Below are 27,931 nucleotides of genomic sequence, written 5' to 3'. Positions count from 1 at the left end.
ATCCTCTCACTGTGTTCAAACGATCGGGAACCACTATTTGCATTAAATTTGGTTGGTTTGACTTTCAGATTCAATGGACTTCTTTCACTCTCCGGTCAACACTTGCCCACCAATGGCGGCCTCAGCTCTCAGTATGAACCTCAACCTTAACGGCGTCGCCCCGCCGCGTTTCTCCCCACTTTCTTACGCCTTAAGCGCCAAAATAGGAACAGTTCACAATCATTTCATTGACCCGAATCTCCCCTTCTCATCTTCAGCTTCGATTTGCATCGGAAGCAGAAGAACACATATGAGTCGGCCCATGCCGGCGGGAGCAACCGGGTCGTTTCGGGTCCCGGACTCAAGCTCACTCACGTTCGACGTAGTCGTCGTTGGAGCGGGTATAATCGGGCTGACCATCGCCCGCCATTTCCTCCAACACTCAAATCTCTCTGTGGCCCTAGTCGACGCGGCGGTTCCATGTGCCGGCGCCACCGGTGCAGGTAACTTTACGTTGATTGTTTGGTATTTGCTTATTTTATATAAAAATACAGGTATATTTTTTTTTTTTTTGAAATTCTATTTGTTAGTTGAATGTCGTCATTTGTCATCATTTATGATATAATATATTCTGAAAATAGTTATTTTTTAATTTAACGTTTATTTAACTACTTGGTGGATTTAAGTCTTGATATATAAAATCTGCTTCAAAGTTGTTATGTATAATTGAAGTTTATTATACGATAATATTCTGAAGAAGATGAAATCTCATTTCTGTTTGGTTCGATCATGATATACTGGATTCTTGACAATACTTATCAGCAACTTGATTGTCACACTTTAGTTCCACTGTTTGACGACCTTCCAATCTCAATTCAGTTAGCAATCTTTGAAGCCATATACCTTCGCAAATCCCATTAGCCAAAGATCGAAATTATGCTTCTGCACTAGTTCTTGTCACAGCAGTCTGCATCTTGCTACATCATGTTACTAGGTTAACCCATACAAACAAGCAATACCTAGATGGGGATCATCTGTCAGTTGGAGCACCTGTCCAGTTAGCACCATTATATAATTGTATATTTCTAGTGTTAGTTTTGCAGAAACATAATTCTTTTCCATGAGACCCTTTTAGGTACTTCAATACTCGGAAAACAGCCTCCATCTTTTCCTCTGTTGGATTGTTCATGAATTGGCTTATGACCTTTACAAAAAATTCAATGTCGGGTCTTGTGTGGGAATGATATATCAGCTTGCCTACTAATCTCTGATATCTTCCTATGTCAACTGGTGGACTCTCTTCCTTAAGTCCAATTTTTATATTTGGGTCCGTAGTTGTATCGACAGGCTTGCACCCCGATATCCTTGTTTCTTTCAAGAGATCCATTGCATATTTTCTTTATGAAAACATAATTCTTTGCCTAGATCTGGCCACTTTCATTCCCAGAAAATATTTCAAAGGCCCTAAGTTCTTCATCTCGAATTTTTTTAAGAGCAACAATTTTATATGAGTTATCTCCTCCTCATGGTTCCCAGTGATAACAATGTCAACATATACGATTATGAGAAAGATCCTACCTTCGTTGGAGTGTTTGACAAACATTGTGGGCTGCTTGGCACTTCATGTATCCGTCTCCTTCCAAAACGTTGCCGAACCTATGAAATCAGACTCGAGGAGATTGCTTAGACCATAGAGTGATTTCTTCAACTTATATACTTTGTTGACAGCGAGGATTGAAACAAATCTCGGAGGTATACTGCTTGTTCCAAATCTTCATTCACGAGGCATTTTTAACATCGAGCTAATATAGGGGCGGGCCAGCCCAAATTTGCGGCGATGGATAGAAGTACACGGACCGTATTGAGCAAGGCTACAAGTGCAAAGCTTTCTTGATAATCCATCTCATATGCTTGGGTATATCATTTTGCTACAAATCATGCTTTAAATCGTTCAATACTTCTATCAGCCCTATACTTGTCTGTGAAGATACGCTTGCAACCAAGAGTCTATTTCCCATGTGGAAGTTTAATTTTAATTTGTACCTGGTCTAAATTCACTACAGAGGCTTGATGTACAGAAGATAATAGATCAAGCGAGATAAAGTTACTTATAGGGTGTTGAGTGCATGACCTAACTCATTTTCTCAAAGCAATGGGCCTGTCATCAAGTTCATCAATTTTAGTTGAGTCAGAGCTTGTTGTACCTTGATTAATTTTCAGAGAATCTGGCGATGAGGAAGTACTGTTGGTTGGCTGATTTTGTGAGGTTTCCTGATGATTTCCTAGTTGAAATGGCCTTCTGCGGGAATATACATGGTCAAAAGGTGAAATAGGATGTACAACATGAGGCTATTAGTTTTCTAGTGGAATTGTACGGATTGGGTTGATTGTAGGATGTGTCTGGGGATCATTTGTATTTTGGTGGGAGTTTGTTCGACGCACGGTACAGCTAGAAATATGAGCTCCAGATTCTGAGGTTCATTCAAGACAAGCTTTCTTTGAACCGAGGAAGATGGAAAGAAAGGTTCAGTCTCATTGAAGGTGACATCCATAGTAGTGTTCTGAAAGACGGTAGGCAGGAGGCGAGTGGCTATTATTGCCTAGCGCCTAGGTGGTTTTTTTAAGCTTAAATCCCTTGGGACATTCATAAGAATTATGTTTTTGTATGAAAAATATGTTCTTATAAAATTTAAAATTGTAATGATAAATAATATATAGATATTAATAAATATTTATATATCAATCAACTACATAATATTTAGGAAACACTGGAAGCCTCGCCCAAAAGTCTGGGTGGTGGCGGTTTAGGCGGGGATGTTTAGAACACTGCGTAGAAATTTCTATTGACTGAGGAGTAACACTTGTAACCTTTTCTATTATGAGAATAACCAAGAAAAATGCATTTGAAAGAGCAAAGATCAAGTTTGCCCTGATGTTTGGAATGAATGTCGACGGAGGCTAAGCAACCGAATAATCTAAGGAGGAATGTTGTGGAGGAGGTGGTAATTAGGGTAAAAGAAGAGTAAGTTTTGAATTGGTGTCTGGAGGTTAAGGACACAAAAAGGCATCCGATTGACGAGGTAAGTGGCATCGAGGATAGCATTATCTTGGAAATGGTGATGGACATGATGAGTGAACAAGAAGGAACGATCAAAATCTAGTAGATGACGATTTTTTTGTTCGGTGATACCATTTTGTTGGAGGGGTGTCAATGTACAAGCTTTGATGAAATATTCCAGTAGAGAACAAGTAATTACTCAAGACGGAGTCGAAGAAATCTCGTGCTCGATCAGTGCGTAGGATTTGAATTTTGCTTGAGAACTTTGTTTGGATCATAGTGTGGAATGTTTTAAAAATTTGGGAAGTTTCACTCATGAGAAATACCCAACAGAGACGAGTATGATCATCCACATATAATAAGAACCAATGTGTACCCGTTATGTTTTTCACATGTGAAGGACCCCATATTTCGTTGTGAATTTGGGCAAAGGGTTTCGATGGCTTATATGGTTGTGTTTTGAATGTATTGTATGTATGCTTAGATAATTGACAACCGTCACTGATAGCCCCGTAATTTTAACCCGACTCGGACTCGAGGGAATCCGACACAATTAGAGTAGTGACTCATTAGCTAAAACAAAGAGCCCATATTAAATCCAATTAAGACTAGAGTTGAGGCAATAAGCCATTTGGAGTCCAACGCCTGACCCACGGCTCAGAGCTCTATCATATTCGCCATTTTAAGTTTGCTCTCCGGATTGACTTAAGTATTGAAGGTGCTACATTGGAAACATTTCTGGTGCTCTCTAACGTTTGTTCATCCGTGCGGCGGCGGGGACAGTGGACAATTTGTGTTGCGGGCTTAGTGCATTGCTCTTTCGCACGAGATATTTGGACAAAAGTCTTCAGAGAGTTGGGCTTTCAGTGGATACTTCCAAGGACGGCGGCAGATATGATTATCATGGAGCAGGGAGGTGCTACGAACAGAAAAATAATGAGCTTCCTACCCATTGTCTTACACTGCACGCTTTGGTCTATATGGTTGGAGAGAAACAAAAGAATTTTTCAAGAGGAACCGGAGACAACAGAGGAAGTATGGGAGAAGATCAAGTTCAGGGTCGCGAGTTGGACAACAAATATCAAAGATTTTCGGCATTTGTCTATTTCTGATTTAATTAGGGATTGGAATTATGTATGGGCATGAGGACACTAGGATAGTACCTCATAATTTGTTTTACTAGTCCTCGTGCGGATTACTCATCCGCTTTCTGAGTAAAACTTTAAGTATTAATAATATCTAGTTTCTTATAAAAAAAAAATGTTGACTGCCTCACTTGGACCGCTTGCTCGCCGCCTGGCCTGCCTTATGGCTTGGACTGCCTAAAACATCCACATCATGTGAAGGCAGGGCGGTTGAGGGCCGGCTACCTGCTCGCTGCCTCCTCTGCCCTCGACCGCCTGCCCACCGCCGTATAGCTTGGACCACCTAAAATATCCACCTCATGCAAATGCGGGGTGGTCGAGGGCAGCCTACCGCCTAGGCGGCGTAGGCCGCCGCCTCGAACCATTTAGAACACTGGCCATATTTAGGTTGGTCATCTCCTGACCCAAACTTCTTTGTTCGGATAATAGTAAAACTACAATAAACATGGAAGTATTTGGATCACCAAATCGAACTCGATTTGATTTATAAATATTCATTTCATCTTGTCTGTTTCCAGTCAACTATTTACTTATTTATTTACTGGTAGTTAATCACTCAAATCGATTATCGTTTCCTAAAGAAAACATAATTGAAAATAATATCAGTGAAATACAGTCTCTACAGAAACGATACTCGTACTCGTGTGCACTATATTATTACTTGACATCGTGCACTTGCGATTACATCGAGTTTGAATTTTTTATTTAATTTTTACTGAGCATTTCACACTGCAAGTTTTGCTCGACCAAGTTTTTGACAAAACGGATGAAATAACACGGATGGTAAACATAGTGTAGAAACGATAAAAGATAAAAATAATGCAAAGAAAAAGAAGCATGAAATCACGAAGACTTCCCTGATCACTGCTCATCCTCATTGCATCGGGTGGCAAAACGCCGGGTTCCTGATCGTCCGACTGGGGGTAAGCATATCGGAATGGGAATGGTGACGGGTATGACGGTGGTGGTGCATTGGCCGAGGTGTCAAGACCCATGTGCAGGCCATACCGCGCACCAAAGACTCCATTGACGTCATGTATGCCCTGTTTACGGCATTGTACTGATCCTGATGAACCACAAAAGCACATAGCTCATCAACTTCATCATTGACTGCCCGCCGTCTGGGCTGTGGTGGTCGGCTAGCTGCGGCTTCATCCTCAGCCATCTTTGGAAGTCTAAAGCATGCTTTCCCCGTATTGTTTTCATCCAAGAGTCGTCAATGGGCTTCATCGGTTGCATCCACTCACCATCCACATTGACGACACCCCTTCTCGCACGCACAACTCCGTAATGATAGTGGGGTAAAAGAGTGCAATGCTGGGGTTATGTATGGACTGCTGAATCTGAGAGAAAATAACTCTGCCCACATTTATCGGAATACTCACCATTAGTGCATATATCATCGTGGCTCGGTCCTTCTGAACATCGCTGGTGTGGGACATCGACATCAAACGCTTTGACAGAAAAGCGTACCAAAATGCAGGCCTAAACCGCAAATATTTCTCAAGAAAACAACTAGTAGTCTTCCAAATAGCCCCCGGGTAACAAATTATTTGCAGAATTAATTCAAAGTCCGGGTTGGCTACTAACTCCTCGAATGCCGATTCATCAACAGCAAGGGTGCCCAGCAATTCATTTAAAGTGGCGGAGTCAATATAAATTAACTTACCCCGAACCATAGCCTTCCCATAGGTCCGCTCGACGCGTTGGCATAGAAATCGCGCAATATCGGAACCACCGCAGCCTTAGGTATAGCACAAAATGATTCCTATCCTCGTTCCACAATATTGTTTTGAAGATTTAATGGAGAAATCAAACCCCCGCTCGTGAATCGGATGCGTATGCAACTTGGCGTGGTCATATCGTTTGCGAGCTTCTTCATTCACAAATTTCCCCTATTCTCGGAAGACAATGAAGAAGCATGTGTTACCTTTGATTTCTTGTGAGCCATGGATAAACTTGGATGTGAGAGAGACAAGATAGCCACCGACAAGTTCCTTGCAAACTTTGAAGGTAAAGTGGAGTCGCTGGCGTGCTTAACTTGTGAGGGGCATAGAAAATCTGGGAGTGTACCTGCAAGTGGAGCGTGAGAGACTAAAAATCAAAGGGGAGGGGCAAATTTTTTCTTGGAGGTGAAGTAGGGTTTGCGTAGAATGGTGGAAAAAAGGGGAAAAAAAAGTTTTAAAGCGTGGAGAGCTGGGCGGTCGAAAATGATCGCCCTAGCGCGAGATGCTCGATTTTTGACTTTTTTTTAACAAATGAAATTAAATAAAAATAAACAATTAATGTAAAAAGAATTAACGAACAAAAATACAATATAAAGAGAATTGTGATATTTCCCAATTTATAGTCGAGAGCGTGACTATCGGCCATTGTCAGTGTTGCCTGTCTTGGAACTAGGTGATTCCATTTTGTGGCTGAATCGCGCCACCTATGTAATGCTTCAATCGCTGGGCATTGATCGTGAATGTGCCATCTTTTCCATCTTTCAATGAGACTGCACCTGAAGGGAACACCTTGTCTATCACAAATGGGCCCGACCATCTCGATCTGGGTTTTCCAGGAAACAAACGCAACATGGAATTGTACAGCAACACTGCTTCACCCTCTTTGAACTCTCTCGGTGTGATGCGCTTGTCATGTGCTTGCTTTGTACGCTCTTTGGAGGTCAACATCAGATCATAGGCTTGACCTCTTGTCTAGTTGGTCCAGTTGCAGCAACCGGTGTTCACCTACAAGAGCAAAAATCAAAGTTCAGTACTTTAGTTGCCGAATAAGCTCTATGCTCCAACTCAACCGATAGATGACACCCTTTCCCAAACAATAACAGATATGGAGTTGTGCCTTTTGGTGTTTTAAATGCAGTTCGATATCCTATAAAAAATGCAGTTTGATAGGCCCATAGAGCATTATCTAACCTGACAGAGCAATCTTTCCAACTAACGCTCAATACCTTTTCAAAATCTTTTTTATTTCCCGATTGGAAACCTCAACTTGCCCACTCGTTTCGGGATGGTTCGGAGTAGAGATCTTGTGGGTGACACCATATTTAGTTAGTAACTTGTCAAAAAGTTTGTTGAAAAAATGAGTGCCACCATTACTTATGATTGCTCGTGGTGTACCAAATCGACTAAAAATATTTTTCTTTAAAAACTTCAACACCACCTAAGCATCATTCGTCACTCAAGACTCTGCTTCTACCCATTTAGACATATAGTCGATCACCATCAAAATGTATTTTTTTGTAAAAGAGACAAGATACGGTCCCATGAAGTCTATCCTCCACACACCAAACACCTCACACTCAATGATATTATTCAATGGAAGTTCATGGCGATTAGAGATGTTACCTGCATCTACCGCAGACAAGAACATATCTAAGAGCATCTTTAAAAAGAGTTGGCCATACCGAACAAAAAGAATTTGGTCAAAGGTTCTAGTGAGAGAATTTTTTGAAAATGCTCTCTCCCTCCTCCAAACTTTTTTCAATCGTACTTCTTCTTCGTTCGTCCGCCGATCTCAACTAAATTTGTCGGTCGTTCGTTCTCTGTTCATCGGCGACGGCGTCCGGCAGTCGGCGTTCTTCGATTAATTTTTTTTTTAAAACAACCGGCTACACTGCGGTAATATCGCAATGCCAGCTAGGGCCAGTGGGCTTACGTCTTCAGTGCTTCGGAATAACAGTACAGAAGAAGGGGTTAAGATCGAGTTCAAATGGTTCTCGGCCAAGTGGGCAAACAGAGGAGGCTCGGTTCGTTGGACTGAAAGAACTAGGAATGCGACTTACTACCTAGACTTGGATCGAAGCGAGGCTCGGTGGTTCAGTTTTAAAATTAGAAATTTCATTACTCTTCCTCATTCATGCACGGACTTCTACCGCTTCAGGGGATGCAATGCAACGATCGTAGTACACAGATTTGTCAACAAAAGAGGATTGTTCCTGGAAATTTCTAGACTTAGCAATCACGGGAGGAAACAAACCATTATAATACCCAGTGGTTTTAAGTTCCAAGGATGGAGCAGGATTTCAGATATCCTTATTAAATTATTGTCAGGGAGTCAATCGACTTTGGGTCATAAGCAGGTCGAGCACAGCCACGTCCCTAATACTTTATTTAGGAACATGAAGAAAGCTAAGACAGGAGATCGGGCAACTCTTCAAGATCAGTCTGCGGATACGGTGGCCACATATTGCAAAGCTTCGGAAACAAACTGGGATGACGCCATTATAATCACTAGAGGAAGGGTGAACGTGTCTTGGGAGCAGGTCGCGAAGGTTATAGGTAATGATGTTAAGAGGAGAATCGAAATTCATCCTTTCCAAGCAAACAAAGCGGTTTGGTGGCCTTCTCATCGACAAGAATGGGAACATTTTACCGATTTAAAAAAGGTTTCTTCGATGGAGGGGTGGCTTTGGATTTCGAGAGGTGGAGTTCTGAAATCGTTGGAAATTCTTCGGTTCTATGCTGCTGTAATAGTTGGATCAAGATTGCAGGGTTACCTTGGTACTTATGGACTTACGACGTTTTCAAGGAAATAGGAGAGCAATGCGGGGGCCTTTTGGAGATCAGTAAAGATACTAGTCTCCTTCGTGATCTTTCTGCTGCGAAGATTAAGGTCAAAGGAAAAAGAGATGGATTTATTACAAACCGTATCATTCTAAATATCAACGGGGTTCCTAAGGATTTCAATATTACCGTTGTCAATTTCGATCGCAACGCTTACGACCTATACGATAAACAGACTTACGCTCAAGCTCTGATGAATGGGAAAAGGATTTTGGGTAGTGGGGAGAAAATTAACATTAGCAGAAAATGGTCGGAAGCTGGAAAACAAACTATAACCAACTTGAATCGAGAACCAGAGGTGGAGGTATTAGGGTGTACAAGCTCAGCAGCGGACAAGCCTAATGGATCTTCAATGAAGACAGCCAATCCTAAAGATAGAAAGGTGGAGAAAATTCTGCAGCGGATCTCACCAAAAAAACCAGAGGATTTTACTACCTCTCCTATTCATTCTTTGTCCAATGGAATCGGGGAGGATAATGATCTTAACAAGTCAGTTGAAGAACATCTTTCACCTAATATTTCAGTACGGCAGATTGACGCTTCCAACTACAACCACTCAAGCTCAAAGACTGCGGAGGAATTTTGGGTAGAGGAGACAGTCGGTGTTAAAGCAATGGAGGACTTGACCAAGAAAAGAGAGTGCGAGGTTGATGATTCAGACGACTTCGATCAAGAGCCACCTGAGGATGACCAATGGGATGAGGGATTTGTATCTTCGGAATGTTCGGAATCCGATAGTATCTTCAACTCTCAAGCAGAGATGCAGATTAACCACGAATCTGTAGATATGGAACTACAGAAGCTGTTTCAATTAGAAGAGGAGAAGCAGATAGACAACCAATCGTCGACTCAAGGTAACATTGATCCAAATGGGGGTAAGGCACTTTCTTGTTTTCCGTATTCCAATTCTAAGCTTCCTTTTTTCCTTCATTCTTTCTTTCCCGCTTCTTTTATGGTTCTGGGTCAGTCTAGTGGGTTTTTAGGTGGGGGCCAATCATGTATTCCTGATAAGTTGGGGTCCGAGAGAGTACATAAGCAAAGTTTGCTTGAAGCAGAAGGTATCATGGCACAAGTAACACCTCAGAAAGATTGTACTTCTCTCACAAGTGAAAGGGTTGCGATCAAATCCATGGGTAAGCTTAGCAGAGAACTTGTTAGATTGTACAGCGGGGTTAACTATGAGAAAGGATCGGCTTCGAAGGGTCCCACTCGTCTGTTATGAAGATTTGCTCATGGAACATTAGAGGGGGAGGATCATCTCGCAGAAGGGCCATAGTAAGAACATTAATGCGCAAGGAAAACCCAGACATTGCAGTCTTCTTAGAAACCAAGAGCAATACAGTTGACAGGCAGTTTGTTTCCAGTCTCTGGAAGTCTAGATTTGTAGATTGGGTGTGTTTACCAGCTGATGGAAGAGCTGGTGGAATCATAGTTTTGTGGGATCCTAGAGTGATTGAGGTTTGTGACAATTTGATCGGGAATTACTCGGTATCAATTCAAATCAAGCGCAGGGATGATATTTTGTGGTGGTTCTCCGCTGTTTATGGGCCGCGTAATCCAAGGCATCGAGAATTGTTTTGGGAGGAATTGGCAGGTTTGAATTCAATCTGCGGAGTCAGATGGTGTGTAGGAGGCGATTTCAACGTGGTTCGCAATTTGAATGAAAAGATGAATAGCAACTCGCTCACCACAAGTATGCAATGTTTCGATGCTCTCATTGAGGAGATGTGCCTTTACGATCCGCCTTTATTGAATGCTAAATACACTTGGTCCAACTTCAGAGTCAATCCAATTTGTAGCAGATTAGACAGGTTTCTGTTATCTGAGGGATGGTTAGCTATTTTCCAAACACACCGACAGTTGGTGCTTCCAAGAATTACTTCTGACCATCACCCGATAGTTTTGGACACAAAGAGACTCAAATGGGGACCTTCACCGTTTCGATTTGAGAATGTATGGTTAACTCATAAAGCTTTTCAGCAGTCACTAGCATCATGGTGGAACGCCGAGGATTTTCAAGGATGGGCAGGGTACAGATTTATGAGGAAGCTTAGAGAAACAAAAAAAAGGGTCTCAGTATGGAATAAGGAATTCTTCGGTGACGTTAACATCAGGTTTAAAGAGCTGCAATTCGTGGTTTCACAACTAGATGAGCAGGAGTCAACAGGTGTTTGGTCAACCCAACTAAAACAAAAACGCAGGGATGTGCGAAGTGAGCTGGAATTACTAACTATACGAAAAATGCAAATGGAAAGTCAAAAATCTAATGTCAAATGGCTCACTGATGGGGATCAAAATACCAAGTTCTTCCATTCCTTGCTGAAAAACAGAAGAAATAAAGCGCTGATAGAAAAGATCGAGTTGGATGACGGGTCGTTGCTTACAGACGAAGCGGAGATAGAGGAAGCCATTATAGAATACTACAAAAAACTGTTCAGGAAATCAGAGCAAGTTGAATTGGGCTTAGAGGGATTGGATTGGAGATCCTTAAGTCCAGAGGATGCAACGAATCTGGAAGTGCTTTTTTCTGAGGAAGAGATTAAACGTGCGGTGTTTCATTGTGACGGAAATAAGGCACCGGGACCAGATGGTTTCAGTCTAGCTTTCTTTCAAAAATGTTGGGCCACGGTTAAGAATGATCTGTTGCAAGTTTTCGAGGAATTTTTCACGGATGGAATCGTAAATGGGGTAACAAATGAGACATACCTGTGTCTCATTCCAAAAAAACAAGAGGCCATGAAAATCAAAGACTTTCGACCGATCAGTTTAGTAACCAGCTTGTACAAAATTTTATCCAAAGTCCTAGCAAACAGACTGAAAGAGGTGATGAGCAAAACAGTGGCGGAGAACCAGTGTGCTTTCATCCGGGGCAGACATATAACAGATTGTTGCCTTATCGCAAATGAGGTGGTTGAGGAATATAGAAGGAAGAGGAAACTAGGTTGGATCTTGAAAGTTGACTTCGAAAAAGCATACGACAATGTAGATTGGAGTTTCCTAGATTTCGTATTGGATAAGAAAGGTTTCGGAACTAAGTGGAGGAAGTGGATTAAGGGTTGCGTGTCCAATGTATCATATTCGATTTTCATTAACGGGCGACCGAGAGGTAAGTTCAAAGGAGAGCGAGGACTCAGACAAGGAGATCCGCTATCACCATTCCTATTTAATTTGGTGATCGACAGTTTAGGGGGTTTGGTCGATCGAGCAAAATCCAGCAACACTGTTAGAGGCCTTGAGGTGGGAAGAAACAAAGTACAAGTGTCACATATTCAGTTTGCGGACGACACTTTATTCCTCGTTCAAACAGATCAACATTTGATGGCAGTAGTCGAAATCCTAAAGCTTTTTTGCACAAGATCAGGGTTGAAGATTAATTTTGAGAAGAGCTCATTGCTTGGATTGAACAAATCGGATGTCACAGTACAGAACATGGCAAGAACAATTGGATGCAAGATGGAAAGTTGGCCCATCAGATACCTTGGCGTACCGTTAGGAGGTAACCCAACCAAATTGGAATTTTGGATGCCGGTCATTTCCAAGATGTCCAATAAGTTGGCTGGATGGAAGAGGGGTTTCCTTTCAAGAGGTGGTCGTCTGACACTGATTCAATCGGTTTTAAGTGCTTTGCCCACTTATTTTATGTCTTTGTTCAGGGTCCCCAACAGTGTGGCAAAGATTATGGAAAGACTAATGAGGAACTTCTTATGGGACGGAAATGATGGAGATTCGCACTGCCATGTCATTAATTGGAATCAAGTTAGCAAACCGAAAGAACAAGGTGGGCTAGGACTAGGTAATTTACTTCTAAGGAACAAAGCACTACTCGGAAAATGGTGGTGGAGAGGTGCAATTGAGGAAAGCCCGTTGTGGAAACAAGTTGTTGGCAGTATTTATGGAGTACAGAGTAACGGATGGGATTTGTGCGAGGCAAGGAATTTGACGTTTAGAAGCCCATGGAAGTATATCTCTCGGACTCATTCACTTTGCTGGAATTTGATTGGCTCGGTTATTAAGGGTGGAAATTTATTGAGGTTTTGGGAGGATAGGTGGGTGGGTTTGTCTCCTTTGAGAGAGTGTTTTCCTCTTCTTTATCTTCTTTCAGAGTCTAAGAACAAAACAGTAAATCATTTTTACTCCGTCCCAGACAGTTTAGGTCTATCTCCAGTTCAGTGGGAGGTGAGCTTTAGAAGAGGGTTGCACGATGCAGAATTAGAAGAGTTCACAAATTTATCTGGAGTGTTGCATTCGGTTACTGTGAGTGTCGGGGTTAGGGACTTCAGGGTTTGGTTGGGAGATGCTTCGGATCTTTTCTCAGTTAATTCTTTTTACTCTTCTTTTTTCAACAGTAGTTCTACCTCATCTTTTCCTTTCATCGATAAAATCTGGAAAGTGCCAATCCCTCATAAGGTGAAAGTGTTCTCGTGGATAGTCGCGTTGGGGAAATTGCAGACGAACGACAAGCTGCAGATTAGGAATCCTCATCATGAATTATGTCCACAGTGGTGTGTATTGTGTAAACAAGATATCGAAGAACAGGATCACATTTTGGTTCATTGCTCTTACACGACAAGTATTTGGAACAAAGTCATGCAACACTTGGGATTTCAATGGTCCGTTCCCTTCAAATCAGGCGATATGTACCTTATGGATCATTGCTATCTCAAAGGGAAAAGCCTAAACCAGTTCTGGCTGATCATAATTCATTGCTTATTTTGGTCGATATGGATCGAACGAAACAACAGGATATTCAGCGACATAGAAGAGACTTCAGATAATCTGTGGGAAACAATTAAGATCAGAGTGGCAAGATGGACAGTTGCGATTCCGGCTTTTAGCCATTTATTGTTATCAGATTTTGTTAGGGATTGGTGTTTTATCCTCTGTTGATTCTTGAAAGTTGAGGCTGTAATCTTTTTCATTTACCACGATTTGTGGATGGCTTGTCCACTTAATGTTGTAATATTTAACTAAATTTTATCAATATATATTAGTTTCTTATCAAAAAAAAAAAGAGTTGGCCAATAAAAACAACATTTAGGTACCTTGAGGCCGTTCTGATTGGTCCAAAGTGACTACCTACCTCGTGATCATGACAGTGGCTTAGAATCTGTCCCATTTCTTCTTCCGCTACACATCTTCTTATCATGTCATCTGCACAAAATTTAAACAAAAAAGGTTGCTTCCAAAAATAATATTTCACATCAGAAAAGAATTTTTTTTTCCGGTGAAATGATAAATTTGAGGGTGGTGGGAGACAAGAAAATTTGCAAAGTTCGCATACCAGGGACTGTTTTACATTAAGAACAATTGTTCATCTGGAAACCAATCATTTATCTCGTGATCTATACATTCATTGTTATTATGTTCTAGTCTAGATATATGATTAACTACCACATTCTCTACGCCCTTTTTGTCCCTAGTTTCGAGGTCAAATTCTAGCAATAACAGTATCCATCGAATCAAACGTGGTTTGGCCTCTTTCTTGGCAAGCAAATTCTTAAGTGTAAAGTGGTTAGTGTCCACGAAAACTTTAGATAGGACAAAGTATGAGTAAAACTTATCAAAAGTAAATACTATGGCAATTAATTCCTTCTCAGTAGTAGCATAATTTAGTTGAGCATTGTTTAAGGTCTTACTTGCATAGTAAATCGTATAAAATATCTTATTATTCCGTTGTCCCAAAACGACACTAACAACAGTATCGCTAGAATCGCACATCACCTCAAACAGTATGTCCCAGTCATGTGCAACCAACATAGGTGCATTCACCAATTGTTCCGTAAATGTCTCGAAGGCCTGCACACAATTAACAGTAAAATCTAATGGCACATCTTCCATTAACAGTGACGATAGCGGTTTAACAATTTTAGAAAAGTCTCAAATGAAACGCCAGTTAAAACCAGCATGTCCGAGGAAACTTCTAACTCCCTTTATTGACATTGGAGGTGATAATTTCTTAATAACTTCCACCTTGGCCTTGTCTACTTCTATTCCTTGCTCTGAAATTTTTTGCCCCAATACAATCCTTTACTGCACCATGAAATGTCACTTCTCCTAGTTCAATACCAAATTCGTCTCCTCACATCACCTCAACACCAAATTCAAATTCTGCAAGCAATCATCAAAAGTAGATCAAAAAATAGAGAAGTCATCCATAAATAACACGTGAAAAGTAGCGGGTGCATTACATTACTCGAATGTCATATGTCTATATGCAAAAGTACCATAAGAACACGTGAAAGGGGTTTTCTCTTGGTCCTCAGGTGCAATCATGATTTGATTATATCCAGAATACCCATCCAGAAAGCAATAAAATTCATGACCCGCTAACCTTTCTCAAGCATTTGATCGATGAAGGGGAGGGGAAAGTGATCCTGACTAGTGACATCATTTAATTTTCAATAATTAATGCACACTCTCCAACCCGTAACAGTTCTAGTGGGAATCCGTTTTTTTCCTCGTTTGTAAACACAGTTATCCCACCTTTCTTAGGTACACATTGAATCAGACTCACCCATCTACTGTCAGAGATAAGATAGATAATACCTGCATCCAGAAGTTTAATGGTCTCAGCTTTCACTACCTCTTGAATTTTCGGTTTGAGTCTTTGTTGAGGTTGCACCAATGGTGTATACTTCTCCTCCATCAAAATTTTATGCATTCACATCAATGGATTAATTCCTTTTATGTCAGCCACTTTCCAAGCAAACACACTCTTGTGCTCCTTGAGAAATTCCAACAATTTGCTCTCCATCGCATCTGTCAAACAAGATGAAATAATAAAAGGCTAATTATTGTTCTCACCTATATATACGTATTTCAGATGAGGCGGTATCGGTTTTAGCTCAAGGTTTGGTGGCTTCTCTAGGCTTGACTTCTTAAGGGCCAAATCTGTTCGATCTCCCAACTCTTCTAATCGCATCCTGACTTGTTTATTCCAAGGAGGGTTGGAATTCAAATATGCCGCCATTTCCGACTGTGCTTCGTCTAGCTCGTCCTCGTGCAACTCACTCGTGAGTGTGGCCTCAAGTGGATTTTTCATAGCATCCTGCACAACGTTGCAAACAAGTGAATCAACAACATCAATTCTAAAAGCAATCATCAGTGTGCAGTGTGCTTAAGAGCATTTAAAACATCAAACGTAATTTCTTCCTCGCCCAATCGTAATCGCAACTTCCCTTCTTGTACATCGATGAGAGCTTTGCCCGTAGCAAGAAATGGTCTTCCTAAAATCAAGGGTATTTCCATATCGTCTTCCATGTCGAGTACCACAATCTGCAGGGAAAGTAAATTTCTCCACTTTTACCAGAACATCCTCAATCACTCCACGTGGGTACTTGACAGACCTGTCTGCCAGCTGTAATGACATCCTTGTTGGCTTTGGCTCTCCCAAACCAAGTTTCCTAAACATAGAAAATGACATCAAATTAATGCTTGCACCGAGGTCACATAAAGTCTTATGGAACGCTACATCACCAATCATGCAAGGAATAAAAAAACTCCCTGGATCTTTTAGCTTAGGTGGGATCTTATTTTGTACCAATGCCGAGCAATTTTCAGTCAAGTTCACCATCATGTGGTTTTCTAATTTCCTCTTATTTGCCAAGATATCTTTTAAAAATTTAGCATAACTAAGCATTTGCATCAGCGCGTCAGCAAAAAGAATTAAAATTTTTAAGAAACTTACGTAATTGCGCATCAATCTTAGCTTTCATGATTGCTGCAGGAAAAGGTGGAGGAATGATGATTTTTGATTGTGCAGTGGGTGCAGGTGAAGAGTTAGCAGACTTACCTATGGGCGTGCCAGCTTCTTCTTCTCTTTGCTCCTTTTTTCATTACCATCTTGTTCAAGTACTTTTCCATTCCTCAATGCAATGGCCTTCACTTGCTTTTATGGATTAGTTTCAGTGTTGCTTGGCAAGGTGCCCGGCTCTCTACTAGCGATCACCTTAGCCAACTGCCCTATCTGATTCTCCAACTCTTTTATCGATGCATCCTGGTTCTGTAGTCTAGTTTCGGTGGATGAAATAAATTTAGACATCATCTGCTCCAAATTAGACTTTTCTTCTCTAGGCTCAGGTCTATACATCGGTTGCTTTCCATACTGTTGTCCTCCCTATGAGCGACTCTGACTGTTTTGACCACCCCATGAGAAGTTGGACGTTACCTCCATCCAGGATTGCATGTATTCGAGTATGGATCATTCCTATGATATTTGCACTCTTTATGTTTTCTCTCCGGACTGACTTAAGCATTAGAGAGGCTACATCGTGACCACTTCCGGTGCCTCCTAACGATTGTTCATCCGTGCATGATTTAGCACAGCTATAGTTAGCTCGGCCATATCCAGGTCGGTCATCTCCTGACCTACTGACCAAGACGTCTCTGCTCAAAAAAATAATAAAACTACAAGGAACGTGGAAGTATTTGGTTCACCAGACCGAACCGAGGTACGTAAATTTTTTGGCATCGTCAATCACAAGAAGGAAAATGTAAAGCTTTATTATTGATCAAATTGGAAAACAATTTTTGAAGTTACAAAAAATTCGGATGACCTAGGCGGTAGTGCCACAACAAAACATCATTATCCTTATTAGACTGGAAAGCAGAAATAGAAAGGCTGGAGGTGCTTGAATGTGGATTCCTCGAGAAGGGCTTCATCTGAAGAGGTACAGGCCCGCCCAAATTTCAGTGCTGTCAATCGTCTTCCTCGATGCTTGATCCTAAAAAACACAAGAGTCAGTCGAAAAAATGGAGTAATTCAGATCATCATTCAATGTACTGACTGATAATAAATTGCAATGAAGTTCGTGAACAAACAACACATTTTTTAAGCATAAATTAGCCGATAACCATATGGAACCCGAACCAAGCACCCGTGTGCATGACCCATCTGCCGCATGTACTGATTTTTTAACACAAAATTGTAAGAGTGGAAAAAATGTGACTTTCCACTCATATGATCTGAAGCACAAGAATCGATTATCCATGAATGATATAAATCACTCTGAGAAAGTAAAGCAAGTGGAATACCACCTTGTATCGCAACACTAGACTTACCAATAACAGAAGTTGTCGAAGGGGAAGATTGCTGTCCAAACAGTTTGTGAAGGAGATCAAATGGCAGTTAGGCAGATGAAGGCTGGTCAGAGACAGCAGTGTTGGCGCGATGCTCTCGGGAGGGTTCCCAGTCCGGTGGCTTACCATGGATCTTCCAACAAGTGTCAAGATTATGATTCAGTTACTTGCACTTTTCGCACCAAAGACGGCCCTTAGTGTGGTTGGAATTCTGCCCAGTCTGTGGACAATGAGGTGCAGAAATGTCACGAGCCGCGAAGACGACGTGGGCCGAGAAGGGGCTGTGGACAACAATGTGGAGAAAGAGCCCAAGAATGAAGAGGACGAGCCCAAGAGGTATCAACGTTTCACACATGACAAATTTAGGGTTAAAAGTTGAGGAGCAAGAAGATTTATTCCTAGTTAGCAAAGATAATTATTTCCTTGTTTTACTATTTCCTTGTTTTTGAGATTTCAGCATATCTTTTAAATTTGGTAGGATTTTCTTTCCGTTGTGAGGGTTTGCATCATTAGTATATGTAGGGATTTGGAAGAAAGAGATGTTTATCAAAAATATTATCAATAAAAGTTTACTTTTCAAGATCGGGTGGTTCTCTTGTTCTCTCGAGCCCCAACTCTTCAGCTAACCATAGGTCGTCAAGGGCGTAAATCAAAAAGACAGGAATTCTACTCCGAACGAAAAGATTTCACTGTCCAACGACCCATAACACGATCCCAAACGCAGGCACGTAACATATTGGTATCAGAGCCAGCCGTTATGGGGGATATCAGCAAGCTGGAACAACAATTTGCGGCATTCATGAACATGTATCAAGAGGATAAACGTGCAACCGAACAGCGGCAGCAGGAGATGGCCGCACAATTGCAGGAGCTTTCACTGAACTTGACAAATACACGTTCTGAAAATTCAGGAGGGCACCACGAGGAAAGTAGCTACAGGGACTCGCGCATTCCACGCCGTGAGGACTCGAAGCGCATCGACGAAGGAGAAGGCCGTAGGTATATTCCAAAATACTCAAAACTAGATTTTCCTAGTTACAATGGCCAGGGAGACCCGTTGGGATGGATCCATCGGTGCGAACATTTTTTTCGACATCAACATACACCGGAAGAGGAAAAGGTGGAGTTAGCATCCTTCCACCTAGAAGAAGAAGCGCAAGTATGGTTCCTCAAATTGGAAAGAGATAGACCGAACTTACAGTGGGAAGAGTTCAAGAACCAATGCAATCTCCGATTTGGCCCGACGATCCGCAGCAATAAATAGGGAGAATTATCTAAGTTACGCCAAACAGGAACCGTAGGGGAATATCAGCGCCGATTCGAACAACTGGCTGCCCATGCATGTGCTCTCACCAGCGAACAAGAAGTAGAAATATTCATCAGCGGGTTAAGGGAACAAATTGCAATAGAGGTGGAAATCCAGCAGCCCAAGGATTTAGCAAGCGCAATGAGCCTTGCTCGCCTATTCGAGCGAAAAGAAGGGACTCAAGCACCGCGCAAACCAGGGGTTAATCCAACTCCACCGCCGTTTGTTAAGAAATTGAATCGAGCGGAGATGGAGGAGCGCCGATCACGGGGGCTCTGTTTTAACTGTGATGAAATGTATGTCCCCGGTCATCGATGCAAAAAATTATTTTGGTTAAGAACAAGGTGAATCAGAGGAAGCACACGACTTGGGGCTGACCATACACGCTATTTCGGGGTCCACAGAAGCGCAAACAATGAAAATTAAAGGGGCTATTAATGGTATTCCGGTCTTGGTACTCATAGATTCGGGCAGCACACACTGCTTCTTGGACACCAACTTGGCCGAAAAATTGAAATTGCCAATAGAAAATCCAGCAGCCCTTTGGGTGACAGTGGCCAGTGGAAAAAAATTATCATGCGCTGGAGTTTGTCGTAACATAAACATCCAACTGGAGCGACATTCCTTCTGTGTGGAATTTTTCATTTTCTCATTGGGTGAATTTGGAGCCGTCTTGGGCGTGAATTGGCTCAAAACACTGGGTCCTATCACATGGAACTTCAAGGATATGTCGATGAGATTCTTGCAAGGGGGCACAACAATTGCATTATACGGTGTACAAAAAAGCGGCACTACAACTAGCCTGCATTTATCTACGTTGTGTAACAATAAAGAAGGCTCCCAGGGACAGTTATCAAATCTTTTGGAAGAATTTTCTGATATCTTTGCCGAACCAGGGGGACTTCCGCCTTCTCGCAGCGCCAATCACAAAATCATATTGGAACATGGTGCCAATCCCGTCGTGGTACGCCCATATCGATATCCTCATGCACAAAAAGACGAAATTGAGCGACAATGCGCTGATATGCTCGCGAAGGGTCTCATTCGGCCCAGCAACTCGCCATTCTCATCCCCAGTACTTCTAGTCAAGAAAAGTGACGACACTTGGAGGTTTTGTGTCGACTATCGGGCTCTTAATGCAAAAACTATCAAGGATAAATTCCCGATCCCAGTCATAGACGAGCTTTTGGAGGAGCTTCATGGTGCGAAATATTTTTCAAAGCTGGATCTACGGTCCGGATACCACCAGATTCTTATGGATCCTAGTTGCGTGCACATGACAGCCTTCCGCACCCACCACGGCCACTTTGAGTTTGTCGTAATGCCCTTTGGCCTTACCAACGCCCCTTCTACCTTCCAATCCATCATGAATTCGGTCTTTGGGCAATATTTGAGGCAATTTATTTTGGTTTTCTTTGATGATATCTTGATCTACAGCTCAACGTGGGACGACCACTTGTGTCATATTCGCACAGTTTTTTCGATATTACGGCAACAACAATTTGTCTTGAAGCGATCTAAGTGTGTCTTTGCCAAAAAAGAGGTGTCCTATCTAGGGCACGTCGTCAATCAAACGGGTGTTAAGGTTGATGAGGACAAGATTAAGGCAATCACACAATGGCCAGCCCCAAACACAGTTAAAGGGTTGCGAGGCTTTTTGGGGCTCACCGGTTATTATCGCAAATTCGTCAAGGATTATGGCACCATCGCAGCTCCCCTTACGCAGCTATTAAAAAAGAACTCCTTCAAGTGGAGTGACGAGGCTTCTCGTGCGTTTGCCCTATTAAAAACTGTTATGACGACAACCCCTGTTCTTGCCTTGCCGGATTTTTCAGCACACTTTGTGGTCGAGTGCGACGCTTCTGATACTGGGATTGGTGCAGTTTTGCATCAAAATGGGCGTCCCCTTGCTTTCTTTAGCCAACCCTTACCACAACGACACAAAAAGCTTCCTGCCTATGAAAAAGAGTTGATTGGGTTAGCTAAAGCGGTGCGCCATTGGCGACCTTATTTTTGGGGCAACACTTTTGTGGTTCGCACCGATCATTATAGCCTTAAATTTTTACTGGAACAGCGGATTACGACTTCCCCACAGCAGCATTGGGTTAGCAAGCTTCTGGGTTTTGATTTTCATGTGGAATACAAAGCAGGCAGCACCAACGTGGTGGCGGATGCGCTGTCCAGACGTGATGATGCGGAGGGCAGTTTACAAGTTATCTCCCTGCCGCAATCCGCCATTTTCAGCACCATTCGGGAAGAACATAGGGACATGGCCGAGCTTCAACCCCTTATCCAGAAAATCCAGCAAGGCGAAGCTATAGGGCCTTGGGAATTCCGGGATGGTCTTATATGGTATCGCCAGCGTATTTATTTGCCGAAGATCTCACCCTCCATTGCCAGTATCATTTCGGGTACCCATAATGCCAACCATGAGGGCTTCCAGAAAACTGTTCACCGCATTTCCCGTGATTTCTTTTGGACAGGAATGAAACGCCAAGTCCAAGAGTATGTGGCTACGTGGCTCATATGTCAACGTAATAAGGTGGAACTTTTAAAACCTGCAGGGTTACTCCAACCGCTGCCGATACCTCAGCATATATGGGCCGATATTTCCATGGATTTTGTTGAAGGGCTTCCGGTGTCACAAGGCAAAAGTGTGCTATTGGTCGTCGTCGATCGCCTCTCTAAATATGCTCATTTTTTGGCCCTCTCCCATCCGTATACTGCCGTGCACGTCGCTCGCATTTTCTTTGATCACGTATTTAAATTGCATGGGCTAGCAGAGACAATTGTTACTGATCGGGATGTCACTTTTACAAGCTCTTTTTGGAAGGAACTTTTTCGGCTGAGTGGCTCACAATTATGCTTTACGTCGGCATATCACCCACAATCCGATGGTCAAACAGAGGCTGTTAATCGCATCGTGGAAATGTATTTGCGCTGCTTTACAGGGGATTATCCAACGAAATGGGTAGGTTGGCTGTCCTGGTCTGAGTATTGCTACAACACCAGTTTTCACTCTTCTCTTCGCACTACACCCTTTGAAGCCGTATATGGGCGCCCCCCACCACGCCTGTTGTCATACTGCCCGGGTCTCTCACGCATTGATTCCGTGGATAAAGAATTGCAAACTCGTGATCAAGTTCTTGGGGAATTAAAAAACAGACTCTTGCAAGCACAAAACTCCATGAAGACACAATATGATGCTACTCATCGGGAACTCCAGTTCGACGTGGGGGACAAGGTATTGCTCAAACTACAGCCATATCGTCAGAAATCCGTAGCTTATCGCAAAAATCAGAAACTCGGCCCCCGTTACTATGGTCCATTTTTGATAGTTAGTCGCATTGGCTCTGTCGCATACAAACTTCAACTCCCAGAATCATCCAAGATCCATCCAGTTTTCCATGTTTCATCACTCAAGAAGTTCAAGGGCAATCAGGAGGCAGACCCCGTACTTCCGCATTTTCCCCTAGACGAGGAGAACAGAAAACCGCAGGCCATCCTTGATACACGCATACGCAATGGCGGCCACGAGTTTTTAGTTCATTGGCAAGGGCTGGCACCATCCGAGGCTTCTTGGGAAGCGGTTTCTGCCTTCACAGCCCAATTCCCTTCTTTCAAGTTTGAGGACAAACTTGCATCTCAAGGGGACGGCAATGTCACGAGCCGCGAAGACGACGTGGGCCGAGAAGGGGCTGTGGACAACAATGTGGAGAAAGAGCCCAAGAATGAAGAGGACGAGCCCAAGAGGTATCAACGTTTCACACATGGCAAATTTAGGGTTAAAAGTTGAGGAGCAAGAAGATTTATTCCTAGTTAGCAAAGATAATTATTTCCTTGTTTTACTATTTCCTTGTTTTTGAGATTTCAGCATATCTTTTAAATTTGGTAGGATTTTCTTTCCGTTGTGAGGGGTTGCATCATTAGTATATGTAGGGATTTGGAAGAAAGAGATGTTTATCAAAAATATTATCAATAAAAGTTTACTTTTCAAGATCGGGTGGTTCTCTTGTTCTCTCGAGCCCCAACTCTTCAGCTAACCATAGGTCGTCAAGGGCGTAAATCAAAAAGACAGGAATTCTACTCCGAACGAAAAGATTTCACTGTCCAACGACCCATAACACGATCCCAAACGCAGGCACGTAACAAGAAACTTCATAAGAATTGGATGCGATTTGGTGGTTATAGCAAGTTCAGAATCTTCAATGGTGGTAGAGTTGGTCTGCGAGGGGCCCGGCATGACCGTGCACTTGCTTTCCTCCTGCAGGACCTCAAAAAAGGCAGCGCACAGGCTAAGAAAATGTTTGGTGCTAAGAACCCAACCTCAGACATCATTGAGACTGCTGTTGAGAACCTAAAAACTTGAACATGTTTTTTATAAACGATGGATCTGTAGACTTCTGCATCAGTGGTGCATTTCCGTTGGTGTACGTCGGTCATGTTAGTGATCTGCCAGTGGCAGGTGAGAGCCGTGAAGTATTATGTGATGGTGGATGTGTCCTGTGCAGATCGATAATAGTCAATTCCATCGCAAAGAGTTTGGCCATGTTGTCCCTGCAAGAGTAAGTTTCACTCGCTGCATCCAGATATCCTTGGTAGTGGAGTAGAGAATAAAGTTTTCTTCAATTTCAGGCATCATGGAATTTATCAACCAAGGACTGATCAAATTATTTTCGGAGTTCCACGCTTTGAACTTGGCATCGCTGGCACCGGGACGGGCCGCCTTGCCCGTGAGAAAATCTTCCTTGCCTCGGCCGCAAATGAACATCATCACAGATTGCGACCAAAGGAGTAAATTGCGGCCATTTAATTTGTGGCATGTAATAGAAATAGTAGACGGATTACCCAAGCCCTGGGTCACGGTCACTGGAGTGGAGACGTCAGAAGAAGCCATGCCGTATTTAGTCATTGGCCGATTCTGTCGTCTGATACCATGAAGTTTATTATACGATAATATTCTGAAGAAGATGAAATCTCATTTCTGTTATTCATTGATGAGTACAGCAGCATATACATATACTAATCAAAAGGTAACAACCTGATCTAATCTATCCAAAGTTTAAAAATTAAAACCAGTAGATGAAATTTATCTAACAATTTAAATGCCTATCATTATCTTATTTTTGGATATTCAACAATAATGTGATCTCTAGATACTTATGTTTCATATATAAGCTAAATGTTACTCGTATTGACTATTGTAACATTGAACAACTTTTGTAAGTTTACCGTTCTCTCTTCACATCATGATGTTGGCACTTTTACCCGTATTTTCATTGAATTTTAAACAAAAATTTGGAGTATGCTTGTAGTTTATAGAAAATTTACTATTTGTTTGTTACAAACCATATATATACACGTGTTGCTGAAGGATCGAAGTTGCTGAAACTTCAACTGGTAAAATAGAAAAGCAGGTACATGGTGATGAAATTGGAGGAAAACAATCCAGGTTGTTGGGTCAAAATTGTTCAATCTGGTAAAAGTGAAATTCAATATGGTAACAAATACATAAAAGATTTTTGGACACTTACACGAAATTAACAGAAAAATTTCGTTTGATTCCGAATAGATTATATATGCCCCGCTTTTCTGAGACTAAAGTTTTGGAGAACAACTGACCACCACTGGGTTTAGTAGTTTCAGTATCATGAAATTATTGCTCTATTTCTTGGTTGTAAAGTACATTCTATTCTCAAACCAATGTGTTTCTATTTACGTGTTCTCATGCATTATGATTAGGTTTGGTATTTGAGCTTGGTCTCATTTTTAGGGCAGGGTTACATTTGGAGGGTTCACAAGATACCTGGGAGTGAGAAATGGGAGCTAGCAATTAGAAGCCACCAGCTGTGGGAAGCTCTAGCTGTGAGTATTCAAAGTCAAGGCATGGATCCTTTACAGGAACTTGGATGGAAGAAGACAGGTAGTACTAAATGATGAGTTTCTGGGAGTTTGTTTTTATTTCTGTCAATGCATGAATATTTTTTTATATGCGAATCCAGTTACGTAGAATAGATATGCCAATGTAATTTTATTAGCATTTTATTTTACTAGCTCGTTATTGCTTATATTGAATTCTATGCCTATTATTGGAGTTGTGCATCTAACTTTTTATGTGTTTTTTTTATGCATAAAATTTTTCCTCTGTTGGTCGCGTAGTTCTTTTATGGAGATTAATCCAGTATCTTTACATTCCTTGTAGCCAGACTGTTAAAAACGTTGAATTCGTTCACAGAAGAATGGACTTCTCCGTGTTGATAATATGTTATTATCCTACGATATGTTTTACTCCAACAGGAATACCTGTTTGGTAATACATGTCATGCGATATACTTGATGAGATAGTTGTGCTTACAAATGTTCAAGTTTTTCTACTTGTGGATGATTCTTCTCTTTGTAATTTCTAGGCACCTCATAACTTTCGTACAAAGTTTAAGTACTTTTGAGGTGTCATTAAAATTATTGATTACTTTTTGTTTAAAGGAAGCTTGCTAGTTGGTAGAACTGCAGAGGACTGTTCTGCGTTGAGGAGGAAGGTGGAGAAGCTAAAGGATGCTGGCTTGGGGGCCGAGTTCTTGTCTAGCGATGATTTACAGACAGAGGAACCTGCTCTTGATCTTGGACAGGAATGTGGTGCAGCTTTTATGCCAGATGACTGCCAACTAGATGCTCGGCATGCCGTTACTTTTATTGAGAAGGTTGCAATTCATTTGTCCTCCTTTAAGCGACTATGGCATCTCAAGTCATACTCTAAAAATATTTGTGCTTCATTCATATAATGCTCATAGATTCATTTGATAGGGTAACAGATATTATGCTGCACATGGGAGATATGCTGAGTTTTATTACGAGCCGGTGACCAGTTTTCTGAGGTCTGGCAGTTATCTATACAAGCTATCATGTATACTTTTGTTTTCGATCTTGACTAGATTAACAACGCATTTTAGGAAATTCTTTGAGTATGAGTGACGGGTATGCATAGACTAGTGCGAGACACCATAAGAATTCTATTGTAATTAAATTTAGGTCCCAGAGTAGTGGAGAGATTGAAGCGGTTCAGACTTCCAAGAATACTCTGTTCAGTAAAAAAGCTGTCATCATGGCAACAGGCTGTTGGACTGGTTCTTTGATACACGAGGTTTTGAAGAATTCAGAAATTTTAATGAATTTCCCAGTAAAACCTCGGAAGGTGAGACTTCGTGTGTAAGTTTGATGTTTAATTTACTTTGTCATGTTCCAGTCATGTTTTACTCAGAGACTTGAAGTTTCAGTATATACAGAATACAGTATGAAGTCCTGGAACCTCTATCTTGCTTCCTATTATTTGCTTTTTTTCAAAATCTATTACCCTGACAATATTAGGAATTGAGAAGGTATATTGTATTAGTATCCAGATTAAATGATTTTATGGGAATAAACGAAACTGCTCGATGCTTTGTGATTCACGCGACAGGGTCATCTGCTCGTTCTCGAGAATTTCAAGTCCTTAAATCTGAATCATGGGCTAATGGAGGCAGGGTATGGCAATCATGAATCGGCAACCATAAGATCTGCAAAATCAGAATCAGAGATCGGATATGATGCAAACACTTCCTCTATTTCAATGACAGCCACCATGGACATGTCAGGAAGGCTTGTTCTTGGTATTTCTGAAACTTTTAAGTTTTCTTTTACCCCCTTCGTCCTTCAGCCATCATAAAACTCATATGAGTTGCACTTTATGGAACTAACTGCGAAGACTCATTGGAAGGATTTGTGTAGTGCTCCATTCGCTGTCTGGTCTGACTGCGAAGAAATAACTGGAGTTGCTTACTAATGCTTTCCTTAATCTGCTCTGTTCTTGTAGGAAGCAGCCGTCAGCTTGTCGGATTCAGCACAGAGGTTGATGAATCTATTATTGATCGGATATGGGAACGGGCAGGAGAATTCTTTCCCACCTTAACAAAAATGTCTCTTAGAGATTTGAGTAAAAGCCGAGAAGTAAGAGTAGGACTGAGACCTTATAGTAAGTATTCGATGAACAAAACTGTTCATTATTACCTCATATATGTCAGTATTTTAAGTTATTACCAAGTGATCTACCTTGTTATTGTTTATGGAACCAGTGCCTGGTGGAAAACCGGTGCTTGGACCTATGCCTGGATTGTCAAACTTATTTATTGCTGCTGGACATGAAGGAGAAGGACTCTCATTGGTAACCATCCTGTTCTTACTCCAATGTTTCTTGCATCGCAAGATTCGATTATCCCAGACTTTCTTTACACTTGATTGATCAATTGCCGTTTTACGAGTAGTTGTACACATAGTGGAAGTCTCACAGGGAAAATTGCTTTGACTCTTACAGGCTTTGGGGACAGCGGAAATGATTGTGGACATGGTGTTGGAGAATCCCCCAAAAGTCAATCCAGCACCATTTTCTGCGAGTGTTTTAAGTTCCTCGTAAATTTCTGTACTGTTTCTCCCACTAATGAATAATTTAATTGTCTTATTTTGTTTGTAAATCACTGCTCCCCGTTCAGCATAGCGAATTCGGTTGAGAATTACAGAAATATTGATTCAAAAAAATGAAGTCTTTTCCTCTCATTCTGTTAGTATTTTACGTATTTGCCTGGTGATCTGGCTTCAAATGGAAAAGTTGGCATGTGTTTAATCATTTATCCATTCTGGTGGTTGCTGCTGGCTTGAGCATAGTTCATCATGCGCCTCTGGTTTGAGGCCATTTCTTATTTAAAAATTTCATATCCATTTTGATTCTTTGGATGTTTTCTATATATATATATATAATTAAATTCGTCTT

General features: G+C 41.6%; 1 protein-coding gene across 3 annotated transcripts; it reads left to right on the top strand.

The window, feature by feature from the left end:
- On the top strand, nt 1-27,717 carry LOC140830889 (transposon Ty3-G Gag-Pol polyprotein). 3 transcript variants are annotated; one of them, XM_073194442.1, is made up of 9 exons: nt 16-482; nt 24,908-25,057; nt 25,618-25,832; nt 25,936-26,006; nt 26,161-26,323; nt 26,588-26,777; nt 26,981-27,139; nt 27,240-27,328; nt 27,479-27,717. In XM_073194442.1, the coding sequence occupies exons 1-9, from the start codon at nt 74-76 to the stop codon at nt 27,575-27,577; spliced, it is 1,545 nt and encodes a 514-aa protein (XP_073050543.1). In that variant the 5' UTR covers nt 16-73; the 3' UTR covers nt 27,578-27,717. The 3 variants fall into 3 exon arrangements, with proteins under 3 accessions (XP_073050542.1, XP_073050543.1, XP_073050544.1); XM_073194443.1 differs by having other exon boundaries at nt 17-482; nt 24,913-25,057; XM_073194441.1 differs by lacking the exons at nt 25,618-25,832; nt 25,936-26,006; nt 26,161-26,323; ... (2 more) ...; nt 27,240-27,328; nt 27,479-27,717 and having other exon boundaries at nt 1-482; nt 16,477-24,980.
- The last annotated feature ends 214 nt before the right edge of the window (nt 27,718-27,931 follow it).

Source organism: Primulina eburnea, chromosome 4 (assembly GCF_022965805.1).
Source record: "Primulina eburnea isolate SZY01 chromosome 4, ASM2296580v1, whole genome shotgun sequence".
In the NCBI taxonomy this organism is placed as follows: domain Eukaryota; kingdom Viridiplantae; phylum Streptophyta; class Magnoliopsida; order Lamiales; family Gesneriaceae; genus Primulina; species Primulina eburnea.
The sequence above is the reverse complement of the archived record's forward strand: the minus strand, read 5'-3'. Positions and strand labels throughout refer to the sequence as shown.